This window comes from Sorex araneus, chromosome 2 (genome assembly GCF_027595985.1).
Source record: "Sorex araneus isolate mSorAra2 chromosome 2, mSorAra2.pri, whole genome shotgun sequence".
NCBI lineage: Eukaryota > Metazoa > Chordata > Mammalia > Eulipotyphla > Soricidae > Sorex > Sorex araneus.
The window spans coordinates 248,426,535-248,440,812 of NC_073303.1; the positions used below are offsets into that span (position 1 = coordinate 248,426,535).

The following is a 14,278-nucleotide window of genomic DNA, read 5'->3' on the forward strand; positions in this document are numbered from 1 at the left end:
TGGTGGTGGTGGTGGTGGTGAGGGGGCTGTCTAGGGTTTGAAGCCTCTGGAACGCGCTTCATTTGGCATTTGGCACTTGGCACTGGGGGTGCGAGCGGGTCCGACCGTCCTCCCAGGCCCTTGAGCGCAAGCCCCCTCCGCTTGTACCAAACCAGATCACACACCTTTATTATCCTCAAAATGTAACAAACAGGGTAAGAAATCCATCCCTCCCTCCCCACCCCCACCCCCACCAGCGCCCCTCCGCGCAGTCCAAGGGAAGCATATTTTTTTATTTTTTAAAAAAAGCCCCGCAATCAGGCCAAAAGTCCGCGGGTCGGGCCCCCGACGCGGGCGCCCCTCTAAACGGCTGTAGTCCTTCCGAACAAGGGCATGGAGACGGGCAGGCGCCAAGCTCCGTGCTCCAGCGGCTCGCGGCTGCTGAGCTCCGAGTCGGTCCAGCTGGGGAAGACGCGGCGGCCGCGCTCCGCCTGCTGCAGGCAGAGCGCGGGGCAGGGCGCGGGCGCGGGCCGCGGCGCGCTGGGCAGATGCAGCGCCGACGAGTAGCCCCGGTCGAGGAAGAGCGGCTTGTAGCTGGGCGGCGGCTGCTCCTGCTTCTCGGCGCTGTCGCGGCGGCTCAGGAAGGGCGTGACGATCTTGCGGTAGAGGCCGCGCGTGTCCGTGAGCACCTCGCTGTAAGGCGGCGGCGGCTCGGCCATCAGCACCGCTTCTTCGTAGCACGGTGGCTTGGTCAGGTCCGATTCGGCTGCGGGGCGCGCGCGCGCGGGTTGGGGGGTGAGGGAAGCGGCGTTAAGTGGGCAGCGGGGGTGGGGCGCAAGGGCGGTGCGAAATCGCGATCACTGGCCCGCTCCCACCCTCTTCCCCCGCCCACGCCCCCGGGGGTGACCGGGGGTGGGCCCCGGCGGGAGATCGGGGTATACTCACTTTGGCGCGGGTAGCTCCAGGGCCGCGGCGGCACGGAGAGGTGCGGCGGCGGCGGGTGCGGCAGCGCGTGGTGGTGGGCGTGCGGGTGCGCGTGCGGCGGCGCGGGCCCGTGGTGCAGCAGCGGGTGCACGTGCACGTGCGGATGCCCGTGCGCCGCCGACGCCTCCAGCCGGCCGCGGTGCGGCTGCGGCGGCGGCGGCGGCGCCAGGCCCGGGGGGCTCCCGGCCAGGCTGCCCTCGAGCTCCAGCGGCTCCAGCTCGAGGGCGCGCAGGTTCTGCTCCCGCAGCCGCTCCTCCTGGCGCCGCTTGAGGCGGCGGCGCAGGAAGCTGCAGAAGCAGCACAGGAGGACGATGAGCCCCCAGATGAGCCAGAAGCCCGCGAAGCACGTGAGGAACGTGTAGGTGCCCTGGGACATCACCATGGCGGCGGCGGCGGCGGCGCGGGCGGCGGCTTCACTGGACGCTGGGCTCCTCCACGTGGCCCCGGGCCCGCGCCACGCTCGCACGGGGACCCGCGGCCGGGGGCGGCCCGCGGCGGGGCTCGGGCGGTGCGCGCGCCGGCGGGGAGCAGCAGCAGCGGCGCCCGCTCCTTCCCATGGCGCCGGCGGGCGCGCGGGGCGGGGCCTCACCCGGGGCCGCGCGGGACCTGTCGGGGGGAACAGACACGACACGGGCCGCGCTGAAGGGGCGCCGCCGCCCCGGTGACGTCCTCGCGCGCGCGCGCGCGCGCACACACTCACGCCTGCACGCGCCCCCGCGCGCGCGACACGGGGAAGCCGCGGCCGGAACCCCCGCGCTCCCCGGGGGCGGTGACGTCACCGCGAGGATGACGTCACGCCCCGAGGTTTCCCCCGGGCGGGCCGGGTTTCCCCGATCCCGGGACCCGGCCGCTGCTGCCGAGGTGCCGAGGGACCTCCCGGAGGCGGCCGGCAGGGGGCGCGCGAAGGCCACGCGCGGCGGCGGCCGCCGGAACCCGGAGGGAAAATGAGTTGAATGAATCACGCCCGGCCCGCGTGGTCCAGCCGCACCCGGCAGCCCAGCTCGAGACCGGCCCCACGAGCCTAAGAGGAGTCTGGGTACGGCGGCTTTGAGACAGGGAAGGAGGGGTGCGCCTGAGACTCCCGCCGTGTGCCCGGCCGGCCCCGGGGGCTCATTCCTGGCAGCCCCTGGCACTTGGAGCGCGTTCCTAGCGCCCAGCCCTGGCTGCACGACGCAGGGAACGCTCTGGCCCGCTGGGCAGCCCGGGGGTTTTTGCCGCGCTGGTGGCGAGGCTGGGCGGGCACTGTGCCACCGGGGGCCTGGCGCAGCTCACGTCTCCCTTCTCTGCGCCGCACCCCTGAGTCCGCCGCATCCCCTGCCTGACCCCACGTGCCGCCCCATTTGGTTGGTCCTGCTGCCCTTCCTCGCTCAGGGCCACTTTCCTCCCACTTCCTTACCCTTTCTGCAGGGACCGGAAGTTGCCACTGCGCCACTCTAGAGGCATCTATTAGCACAACCTGACAGGAACAGAAGGTGCTCTGGGCGCCTTCCAGCTCTGTGCCCACATGGGTGCTGGGGATGGAACCCGGGTCGGCTGCGTGCAAGGCAAGCGCCTTACCCCCCTTGTAGTGTCTCTGTCCAGCCCCGGGGCCCTCGCGGGCCGCCCTTTGGGGTAACTGTAGTCATTGCTGTCCCACCAAGGATAAAGGATGGGTCATCAGCGATGTCAAGGGGCAGCCACCACTTGAACCCGACCCTGCAGTTGGGAGAGGATGGGTGGGCTGTTGGGGTGCAACAGGGGCGCCTCTGCAGGGCCCCCGGGGCCCCCTTGATCACCAGCGGGCTGAAGTGAGCTGCAGGCACCAATCAGAGCCGAGCTGTGCGGTCCGAGCCAGGAGCCAGTTGGGGGGAAGCCAGGTCACCGCCTCCCTTCCTTCTCCCCAGATGGCTCCTGCCTGCCTCTCTGGCTGCCCCGTGCCATGTGCCACTCTGTGCCCGTGCCAGCCCCTTCCTGCGGCCCGAGTTCCAGAACAGACAATGGCAGGAACAATAGCTCCACCCGCCCCCTCCCTAGCCCCATCATCAGGCTGCCATGGAGACGCAGCCGGGAGAGAAACTCAAGGTTGCCAGTCACTGGGACTTAATTAAATCTGTTGTTCTCCTTCCTCTGAGCCCACAGGAATTTTCAGGAATGCTCGGAGGAAGCCGGCACGAACTCCAGGCCCCGTGGGCTTCCAGGGCACAAAGGATTTGGGGTCAGAGCAGGCATCTGTGGAAGCTGGGGACAGTGGGGACCGAGGTGCCTTAGACATCGAAATAGTAGGGCTAGACAGATGCCACAGCAGGCAGAGCGCTGCAGCCGGCCCCGGGTTCAATCCCCGGCACCACACAGTGACCCCTGAGCATGGCCAGGGGTGGTCCCCCTGCCTTAAAAAAAAAAAGGGAAAAAAGATCATAATAGAGTGTCTCTGCTCTCCTTGCCACAGCATAGGGTGGTTGTCACTTTGTCATGTTGTGGGGCTGGTGCAGGGCTGGGAGGATCAGAGAGGGACAGGATTTGTCCCAGGCTGCACAGTACTTAAGGGAAGAAGTTAGAATCACCTTTGAGTTTAGGTTGTTTTTTTCAGAATTAAAAAAAAAAATCGGGGGGCTACTCCTAGTGGTGCTCAGACTCTGTTCTCAGGGATCACTCCTGGCTAGGGGTTGGGGGACCCTATGGGGTGCTGGGGACTGAATCCGGGCTGGCGGCATGGAAGGCGAGAGCCTTCCCTGCTATACCATCACTCCGGCCCTTCTAAGCCTGAGTCTGACACCAGGTGAGAACTTGGTGGCCCTGCAGGAGGCAGCTTCAGAGTGAACTGGGGGCAAATGACAGGGGTTCCTCCTGACTCTGCATTCAGGAATCACTTCTGGCGGTGATCCAGGGACCCTAGGGGATGTCAGGGTTTGAACCCAGGTCGGCCGTGTGCAAGTGTGCAAGGCAAACTCCCTACCCACTGGATTGTCGCTCCAGCCCTGGGGTGTGGGGGCAGGATTTGAAGCTCAGTAGCACCCCCAAACCTGAGGGCGGTGTCTTCACTCATTGGTGCCTCCTCGTCTGCTCCACCCCAGGGCTCCAGGCCTAAGAGGCCTGGGCAGTGGGTTGAAGGGGTGACCACTGGCGTGGCAAGGCCTCGGGTACACTTGGTGTTCTGTTTTCTGGGCCACACCCAAGAATGGTCAGTGGTGACTCCTGTCTCTGCACTCAGGGGTCACTCCTGGCAGTGAATGATCTCTGAATTCACCTGGCAGCTTGGTGAACGCTATGGGGCGTCGGAGATTGAACCTGGGCTGGCTGCATGCGAGGCAGACACCCTCCCGACTGTGCTATCTCTCCAGCCCCGAGGGGCCTGGCTCTGTAGGAAGCCTCATGCAGTGTGGCTGCAAGTCACATTAGACTTTTCTCTTTCGTAATTTTTTTTTTCTTTTTGGGTCACACCTGGCGATGCACCGGGATTATTCCTGGCTCTGCACTCAGGAATTACCCCTGGCGGTGCTCAGGGGACCCTATGGGATGCTGGGAATTGAACCCGGGTCGGCCGCGTGCAAGGCAAACGCCCTCCCCGCTGTACTATTGCTCCAGCCCCTCTCTTGTAATTTTTGAGGTCATACCTGGTGACATTCTGGGCTTACTCTGGCCCCGCAGTCAGGATTCCCTCCTGGCAGGTGCGGAGCACCAGGTATGGTGCCGCGTAACAAACCCAGGCGGGCACCCACCTTACCCACTGTTCTATCTCTCTGGCCCCAGTTCAGACTTTCTTTCCCGTTCAAGGCCTGTCCTCACTGTCATCTCTCTCCTGCTTTTTTGCTGAGCTGTTTGTTGGTTCTGGTCCGTCTGGGGGCCACACCCAGCGGTCCAGGATCACTCTTGGCAGGGCCCGATGGGCATGCAACCGGATTCAGGCCTCAGGGCAAGCAAATGCCCCAGCCCTGTGTGCGCACTCTCTCTCCCCGGCCCACTCTTCTGACCTTCTTGTGCATTATGGGAACATTTTCCAGGGTTCCATGGGGCCCTAGGGCAGCGCTGGGGTGGGGTTTCTGCCATTTCCATGCTCCTGTTCTGATTTCCCCTTTCAGGACGGGGGAGGGGAGCTCGTCCCGCACCGAGGACACCGGATGAGGAAGGTCACCCCCTGTATCCCTAAGGTACCCCCAGTCCCGGACTTACTCCTGGGTTCCCCGTTGGGCGGATGAGAACAAAGAGAGTGAACGACACCAGGGCCCGATCGCTCTTTTCTGGGCCTGCACGTCGGCACCCCCCACTGGCACCCCAAAGTTTAGAGGCTGGGCTACACCCAGTGGTGCTCAGGGGTCACTCCTGGTGGGGCTCAAGGGATACGGTGTGGTACCAGGGGTTGAACGGGGTCGGCCACATGCAAGGCAAGTGCCCTACCCATTGTCCTTCCTTTAGGATCCTGTTTGGGTTCTTTTTATTTATTTTGGGGGCTTTGGGGCTACACCAGAGGTGTTCAGGGCAGACTCCTGGCACTGCACTCAGCGATCACTCCGGGGGGGTGGGGGGCGGGAAGGGGAAAACATATGGGTGTCAGGGATCAAACCCAGGTTTGCCATGTGCAAGACTTCCCTGCTGGACTAGTCTCCGGCTCCCTGCTGGGTTCTTTAAGGACCCCCCCCCCATTAACTCCATTGGCCAAATCCTGCCTTGCTTTTGTTTGGGGGTCACAACCGATGGTGTCCATGGCCCCGGTGGTCACCACAGGCAAGGCTGAAGCTTGGGGCTCAAATCCTGGAGGTTGGACCTTCAAGACCAGTTTGCCTGCTCCTGCCCTGCTCCCCCTGGGACTGACCACGGTGCCCCCCCACAAGCCCCGCAGGCCCCATCCTGGCCCGTGTGTTCACCCCCTCCCAGGGGAGTCTACTTCTGTGCCCTGCAGGCGGGAGCCCCAGGTTCCATCCCTGACACTTCAGGGTCCCTCTGAGCGCCACCAGGAGTAGAGGCCACCGGCAGCAGTGGCCTGGGAACGGGAGTTGGGGCGGAGGGGGAGCAGTCATGAGGGGTCAGGGTCAGGGAGGGATCGAACTTGGGGCCTCTCGCCCTTGCTGGCTGGCGGGTGCCCCTGGGCCACCTCCCCGGGCCCGGATCTGGGCGTCTGTCTGGCCGCGGGCCCGGGGAGCTGGAGCTGCGCGCAGCGCCGGAAGGCGCCGGAGGGGGAGCCCGCACCCGCCCGCCCGCCCCCCACGCGGGGCAGGCGGCTCTGAGCGCTGCGGAGCACCAGGCATCTGAGCGGCAGAGGAGGGAAGGAAGAAGAGGCAGGTGAATTCGGGGCCAGCCAGACACGGGGGTGCGGATGGGGGACAGGGCTGGGAGGTGGCAGCAGCGTGTGCGCATGCGCGCGCGCATGTGACAGTAGCCAGAGCCTGAAGCGCGGCCAGCTCCAGCCCGCGGAGCCCCCCGCCCCACCACCATCCCGGCAGAATGACCTTTCTAAGAGGCGTGGGTGACATTGAAAAAAGAAAAAGAAATTTTGGGAAGGGGTATATTGGGCTTCCACGTGGCCCTGCACTCGGGGATCACTCCTGGTGGGGCTCCGGGGTGGGCAGGGGGACCCTGTGGGGTGCTGGGGATGGAACCCGGTTCTGCCAAGCGCAAGGCAAAGCGACCTCCCCGCTGGATCATGGCTCTGGCTCCTGCTGACAATTTGGACGCTCCTCCCGTTGTCCCCAACCCCTGGCTAGGGAGAGCTGGCAGGGATGGGACCTGTGCCGTCCTCGAGAGCTGAGTCCTGGCTTGGACCCTGGTCCAAAAAGGTGAGCCCCATTCTGGCCCCGGACCAGTCCCCAGGGCTCGGTGGCACAGAGGACAGCGTCCCTGCTCCATGGAGAGGGGACTGTGTCCAGCTTCCCTGGCCCACGGAAGTCCATGCTGAAGGGAGCAATTCCTGCAGAGTGTGTGTGTGTGTGTGTGTGTGTGTGTGTGTGTGTGTGTGTGTGTGTGTGTGTGTGTGTGTGCAATTCCTGGTGTGTGTGTGTTTGCAACTCCTGGTGTGTTTGTGTGTGTGTGTGCAATTCCTGAGGTGTGTGTGTGTATGTGTGTGTAGGAGGGGGGGTCAGCAAAGTCTCCCATTCCCTTCTGTGCCTGGACCCTCCTGTGCCGAGGGGTGAGTGGACCTCCAAGCAGTCACCCCAACCCCGCCACCCACAAGATCCAAGTCAGCACTGGGAGCTCCGAAACTCTCGCTTGTTTGTGCGTTTGGCCACACCCAACGGTGCTCAGGGCTCACTCCTGGCTCTACACTCAGGGAACACTCCTGGCCGTGCCCACAAGCGCCCTCGCCGCTATACTATTGCTCCAGCCCGAGGAGGAGGGACCTCCAAGGGCCAGAGCACCTGGTCACGCAGGCTCCGTCCCAGCACCCTGCAATGACCCCTGACCCTTGAGCGTGATACCTGAGCACTGCACTGGGAGGAGCCCATGAGCCGTGCCCCAACCACCCCACTGTCACCTCTGGCTGGAACCACAATATTATCGGGAGGCTGAGGGCGGGGGGGGGGGGGGAGAAGTGGCCACACCTAGCGATGCTCAGGGGTTACTCCTGGTGGGCTCCAGGGCCCATATGCAATGCCCGGGATCGAACCCAGGTCGGCTGCGTGCTAGGCAAGGGCGCTCTCTGCCGTACCATCACCCCGGCTCTGGGAGCCAGATTATGTGAGATTCCATCCCACAAGAGCCCATGGGCCCTGCTGATCAAAACTCCGAGGCTCTAGGACCCCCCCTCACTCCCCCCTCTGCCCTGCCACAGCTTGGGGGTAGGGGGGTTTCAACCCCCCAAGTTAGACTGAGCCCCTCCAGGAGCCAGACGGAACCCAAGGGGCCATCTTCTCTCGCTCCGTCCCCAGTACCCAAGGCTGCGTGGCAGTCACGGCAGAGCCAGGATCTGGGGGAGGCTGTCTGGGAACCCAGAGTTCAGGGCTTAGCGCTCAGTCTCCCCCGGACAGAGAAAATGGGGGAGAAGGGAGCGGGGCGCAGGGGGGAGCACTGCCACACCGCCACCAGGATTTACGGCACGCACAGATCTGGGATCAGCAAGGGCCAGGCGGGATGTCCTTGGTGGGGGGGACAGGGAGGGGATGTGCAATAACGATGCTCTTCTGGAAAGTTCAACACCTTTCTGCCTGAATCTCCAGAGCTACAGGGTAGAGGGAAGGAAAAACCCTGCCCCTGAGAGAAAGCGAGTTCTACTGGTTCCTGGCTGTGTGACCTTGGGCAAGTCACTTAACCTCTCTGAACCTCAGCGCCCAAGCCCCCCCTACCCCCAATCCAAATGGTGTGCATCAACCTGACCTGGCGCCTGGCTGGAAGGCTGAGGCAATCATGAGGATAGGACTCCCAACCAGGTGCTCCCCAAGGGATGGGGGGAGACTGGGGGGGAGGGCTTAGCCTGGTGCCATTCAGAGAAGGGCATCTAGGCTGCCGTTGGCCCCTGGGCAGGGTCAGTTGCAGCGGAGAGCCAGGACAAGCTCCCTGGGCAGGAAAAGGAGCCTGGGGCGGGTGGTGCTTATGGAGCATGAGGGGTGGAGGAGAGCTGGGGTCTGCTGAGTCAGGCCTGGGAGCACTGACAGAAGGAGCATCTGTGCCCCAGAGGTCATTTCCTCTGACTCAGCTGCCCTTCCCCTCCCCCCAGGGAGCGCCCCTGGAGGACAGGGCATCGCGGCGGGGCGCAGGGGCGCTGCACGCCAGCCGCCTGGGAGGGGCTTTGTCCTCAGGCAAGAAAGGGACGTTTGTCAGGCAGACAATGGCCTTCGGCTACCCTGGGTTGGCTGCGGCCCACGCGGCCGCCACCCCATCCCCGGGTGCCCGGGACCTCCCGCCCGGACCCCCCCTCCCTACCTCCCTCCCCCGCGTCTTGCTTGGGCCCCTGCCCGAGGCCACGAGGAACTGGCCCCGGCGCGTAGGAACGTCGCCTTCTGCGGGGACCTCGGGGTAGGTCCCTTGGGCGGTGGTGGGGAGGGGATGGTGATGGGGGGAGGGGGCGCCTCTAAACCCCCCTCCCGCGCCGGGACTGGGCCGCCCCCACGCTGACAGACAACCCCCACCCCCACCCCGCCCCTGTAAGCAGCAGCCGCGCCGCCGGGACGGCAGCCACGTGGGCGCCAGCTCGTGCCCACGGGGTCCCCCCCACCCCCACCCTGGCACACCCCGACGGGCCCGGGGAGGGGCGCGTCCTCCCCCCCAAACCACCACCCGCGCGGCCCTGCGCCCGGGGGAGGGGGGATTGCTGCGGCCCCGAGTGCTGGGGGGAGGCGGGCGGGGGGAGGGGGCGTCGCCGCCCCGCAGCCGCGTTGCCGGGGAGCGCAACCCCGTTGCCGTGGCAACGGTTTCCAAGCGAACCGGTGGTGGCTGGCGCCCCCCCTCGGGCTCCCTCGCTCGCGGGCGCCCTCCCGCCTCCTTGGGTCCGTCGGTCTGTCCGCGCGGCTGGCCGGGGCGCGGGGGGCGCCGGCTGGGAGCGGCTCGGCCCCGGGGAACCCTCCTCCGCCCGCGCTCGGGGCGCGCCCGCCCCGCCGGGGGACCCCTCCGCCCCGCTCCCCTGCTACTCACGGGCCCGGGCATCCTCCTCCTCCTCCTCCTCGAGCTCGTGGTCCCGGCTCCGGGGGGGAGGGGGCTCGGGGCGCACGGGCCCAGCGGACGGAGTGGCCCCCCTCCACCGGCCTGGGGAGGCGGCGGCGGCCCCCGGGAGCTGCCGGCGGCAGCGAAGGCAGCTCGGAGCGCTGGGCTGGAGGCGCGGGGCGCGCGCACGGGCGCGTCCCCGGCGCGTCCCGGGCACGACGTGCGCGCGCGCGGCCGCCGCCGAGGCCTCGGTCCGCCCCCACACCCCCCAGCGCCGGCGAGGGGGCGGCTGCGGGGGTCCCCGGGAAGAGGACCTGGACACCGCCCCCCACGGTCTGCCTCCCGGGTGCACCTGGGCATCCCACCTAGCCCCCCCCAAAAAAAATCAACTTACAAAAAAAACGGGCTATTCAATCCAAGGCGCAGAAATCGGGACCCACTGCCCACACGCGCCCGGCACCCCCCATGGACACCCACTCGAGTATGCATAGTTTTAGGGGTCCGAGAAAGAGTCCAGGGCCTGAAGGCGAACCCTCCGGTGGGATCCCTGGCACCACATGGTCTGCGCCGCCGCGTGCATGCGCTCCGGGGCACCGCCAGCACCGCGGCCAGCCCTGGGGGGAGGGGCCTAAGAACAGCGCTGAGGACAATAATCACCATCCTCTCAGCCCGAGAGATACTGGACAGGAGGTAAGGCGCTTGCCTTGCCAGTGACCAATGCAATTTCCAACCCCCGACAGCGCATAAAGTGCCCTTCCACCCCAGCACCACCAGGGGTCGCTCCTGGGCCCAGGGCAGGGAGGAAGCCCTGAGCACTTTTAGGTGCAGTCCCAAAGCAAGCCGACTCCCAAATCCTTCCCACTGTGCTTCCATTCCCTGGCCCCCCTAATGCCCCTGCTCCATTAGGTGTCCACCGTCCACGATGGGGTCCAATCGGAACTGAACTATCCACCCGCCTCTTTTGGAGGGCAAGGCACATACCCGTGTTGCTCAGAGGCTATTTTCTTTCTTTTTTTTTTTTTTTTTTGCTTTTTGGGTCACACCTGGCTATGCACAGGGGTTACTTCCTGCTCTACACTCAGGAATCACTCCTGCGGTGCTCGGGGTACCCTATGGGATGTCAAGGACCGAACCCGGGTCGGCCACATGCAGGGCAAATGCCCTACCCGCTGTACTATCGCTCCGGCCCCCTCAGAGGCTATTTCTTTCTCCCAGCTCCTGGGAGATGAAAGCAAAGTGTCCTGCAGGTGAAGTCTTTTTGCCGGGTGGTGGGGACACCCCTGGCGTTGCTCAGGAGTTACTCCTGGCTCTGTGTCAGGGATCACTCCTGGAAGGCTCAGGGGGTCCAGTGGGGTACCAGGGATCGAACCTGGTCACCCATGTGTACGGCAAACGCCCTCCCCACTGTACTCTCGCCTGACCCCGCTGCAGGCAGTCTGAAGTCCAGCCCTGGAGGTTTCTCCCCAGTCCTATGGCCCCCTCCCCCCAAAGCTGGTTTTGTAGTTTCTAGTTCATTTTCAGGACCCCGTAAGGGCGAAGGGGAGAAGGGGTGCCTCAAAAACTCCCCTCCTCCACCTGGCGAAGAGCTGGAACAACCAGGCTTGCAAATAGTCCATCCTTGGCAGAACAGAGACCTGATTCTTTTTTTTGGGGGGGAGGGGCACACCTGGAGGTGCTCAGGGCTTCCTCCTGGCAGGGATCAAACCCAGGACAGTCACATGCAAGGCAAGTGCCCTCCCCGCTGTATTAGCTCCCCAGCCCCATGAACTCCACACCCAGTGGCCCTGGCGGTGTTGGGGAGACCAGAATCTGGGTCTGCCAAAAGCAAGTGACTGTTGGGGCTGGAGCGATAGCACAGCGGGTAGGGCGTTTGCCTTGCATGCGACCGACCCGGGTTCAAATCCCAGCATCCCATATGGTCCCCTGAGCACCGCCAGGGTTGATTCCTGAGTGCATGAGCCAGGAGTGACCCCTGTGCATCGCCAGGTGTGACCCAAAAAGCAAAAAAAAAAAAAAAAAGAAGAAGCAAGTGACTGCAAGGCAAGTGTCTTATCCATATAGTCCCCCTCCAGCCCCATGAACCCCACCAAGCCTTTTCCAGCACCTCTCATGAATCTTGCTTTGTTTGGGGGCCACACCCAGCGGTTCTTAGGGGCTACTCGTGGCTCTGCACTCAGGAATCATTCCTGGCAGGGCTCCGGGGTCCATATGGGAGGTGGGGGATTGAACCTGGGTCAGCCCGGTGCAAGGCAAGCCTCCTTCCCACCGGCGAGATAGCTCCGCCCCCTCCCCCTCCAGTGAATCTTTGTCATGTGCCGATTGGATTGCAGAACCAATCCCCCTGGTCATGGTGGGGGCTGGCACGTGGTCGACCCCAGTTGAAGTCTTAGGTTGTTGGATTCAGTTCTCCAAAGAATCCAGCGAGCGTGGCCACTGCAAATGGCCCCTTGGGGACGGGAGCCTGGTGAAAATGGGGTCTGCAGGGGCCGGAGCGATAGCACAGCGGGTAGGGCGTTTGCCTTGCACGCGGCCGACCCGGGTTCAATCCCTGGCATCCCATATGGTCCCCCAAGCACTGCCAGGAGTAATTCCTGAGTGCAAAGCCAGGAGTAACCCCTGAGCATCGCTGGGTGTGACCCAAAAACAAAAAAAAGAAAAAGAAAATGGGGTCTGCAGTGGAGTCCTGCGTCTGGTTTTCCTGTCTGCTAGCATAGTATCCCCCTCCCCATTTCCTTTCTTGGGGAGGTGGACCACACCCTGTAGTGCTCAGGGATTACTCCTGGTGGCGCTCTCGAGACCATATGCAGTGTCAGGGGTCAAACCCAAGTAGGCTACATGCAAAACCAGCGCCCTACAGTCTCCACTCATCAGGAGCTATTCGTGTCGTGGCTGTGCTCAGCAGTGACCTCTGGTGGCACGCAGGGGAACTGACCATAATGCCGTGTTAGGGAGATTTAAATCTTAGGGGATTTGAGGAAATGTAAGACAATACTTACCTCTGTACTATCTCTCCAGCCCCCTTCAAAATTTTCCTTCTTCCTGACCACACCCAGCAGTGCTCGGGGCTTGGTCCTGGATCTGTACTCAGGGATCACTTCTGGCAGAGCTTGAGGGTACCAATGCGGTGCTGAGGATTGCACCCTGGTAGGCTGTGTGCAAGACAAGCGTCCCACCCGCTGATCGCGCCAGCTCACTTCAGCGCTTTTCTAAGCTGGAGGACAGTCCTGTCGCTTGCCTCACCTTCCCTAAAAGTGCCACCGAGGGTCCCGCGTTTGAGGTGTATGTGGGCAAAGGGTGTTTGCCCATCCTACATCACGAGGGTTGATAGCTGAGGGGACAGTGAAATTAGGGTGTTCCTTCAGTCATTCTGGGTCTCCCAGCCCAGCACAACTAATTAAAGCCCCTTAGGGGTTTGCCCACTTTCTATAGGATTCTAGAATCATGACCAGCACCCCCGTGCCCCCCCCCAAAAAAAAGAACTCCTGCAGAAGCTGGAGAGATTGAACAATTGGGAAGGGATCTGCCTTGCACCCAGCTAACCTGGGTTCCATCCCAAACACCCCATATAACCAGCCGAGCCCTTTCAGGAGAGGGTAGAGCCAGGGGTAGGCCCCAAGCACGGGCGGATGTGGCCCTCAAGTCAACCAACCCACCCACCCCTGTGGGGTTGAGGGCCAGAGTGACGGCACAGCGGGTAGGGCACTCGCCTTGCATGCGGTCGACCCAGGTTCAATTCCCAGAACCTCCTTATGAGTCCCCCAAGCCCGCCAGGAAGTGATTCCGGAGCACAGAGCCAGGAGTCAGCATTGAGCTTCACTGGGTGTGGTCCCCGAGCAAACCCCGTAGACTTGAGTTCCCCCAACCTTGGATCTGGACAGCCCCTCTTCACCCTGCACCCCACAGCCTGGAGAGGCCGTTCAGTCTGGTCATATCGGCTCCTGCCTCCAGAGGGCGCTCAAGCCCACCCCTCCGTTTGGCACAGGTGCCCCCACCCCACACGCTTACAAGCCTTCCGATTCTAACACCATCTCTGTGCACAGGTGTCCCGCGCCTCCCCCCAAGGGTGCTTTCCTACTGGACTGAGCTCCAAACTGGCACGGGGTGGGAGGGGGTGGTGGTTTTCTTTTTTTTTTTCTAGAAACAAAATTTCTTTTCAGGGGTGGTGGTTTTCATCTGGGGATCCTGCTCCCCAAGAGGCTGGCCGGGGACGGAGGTGAACAGTGGAAACTGGACCGAGTGTGCCCTCTGACCTGGATCCAAAGCCAAGAAGGGCCCAACTGGCCTCGCTGGCCCCAGGGGAAGCCTGGCGGGAACAGCACGTCCACCCAGTGGACAGTGAACTCACCCTCCCTTCGTGTCCTCCCTGCCACTAGCAGAGCCTGGGGCAGCCGGCAAAGGCAGGTCAAGGGCCCCAGGCTCACCCCTCCTAGCAAGTTCTGAGTTTTTGTGGGGGTCACCGAGAGCCGTACTCACGGTGTATTCCTGGACCCCAGCTCACTCGGGGTACCCTACGGGATGCCGGGGATTGTACCCAGGCCGGCCGCGTGCAAGGCCAACACTGTCCCCACTGGACAATCGCGCTGGCCCCAGAATCGTGACAGTGTGTCCAAGGCTGGACAAGGCATCCCGGGAAGGCAGCAAAGGCCAGGGTACAGGGCTAGGGCGCCGGCCTGGCCTCTGACCCCTGGCACCATTAATGGTCATCGCTGGGCACCCCCTGGCATGACCCTCCCCGCTCCCCCACCACAAGCGCCAGGGTCTAGATGTTCGC

General features: G+C 63.8%; 1 protein-coding gene across 1 annotated transcript; it reads right to left on the reverse strand.

Moving 5' to 3' along the window:
* Window positions 1-215: 215 nt before the first annotated feature.
* PRR7 (proline rich 7, synaptic) lies at window positions 216-9,707 on the reverse strand. The gene is made up of 3 exons (XM_004611429.3): window positions 9,499-9,707; window positions 925-1,569; window positions 216-745 (listed from the first exon to the last, which is right to left on the reverse strand). The coding sequence occupies exons 2-3, from the start codon at window positions 1,343-1,345 to the stop codon at window positions 342-344; spliced, it is 825 nt and encodes a 274-aa protein (XP_004611486.2). The 5' UTR covers window positions 1,346-1,569; window positions 9,499-9,707; the 3' UTR covers window positions 216-341.
* Between the last annotated feature and the right edge of the window lie 4,571 nt (window positions 9,708-14,278).

What these genes read in the sequence shown, in the direction of transcription:
- PRR7 (XM_004611429.3), bottom strand. Translation starts at nt 1,345, where the DNA reads ATGGTGATGTCCCAGGGCACCTACACGTTCCTCACGTGCTTCGCGGGC. An exon ending in CTGGAGCTACCCGCGCCAAA is followed by an intron (nt 746 to 924) that starts GTGAGTATACCC and finishes CGCGCCCCGCAG; the next exon opens with CCGAATCGGACCTGACCAAG.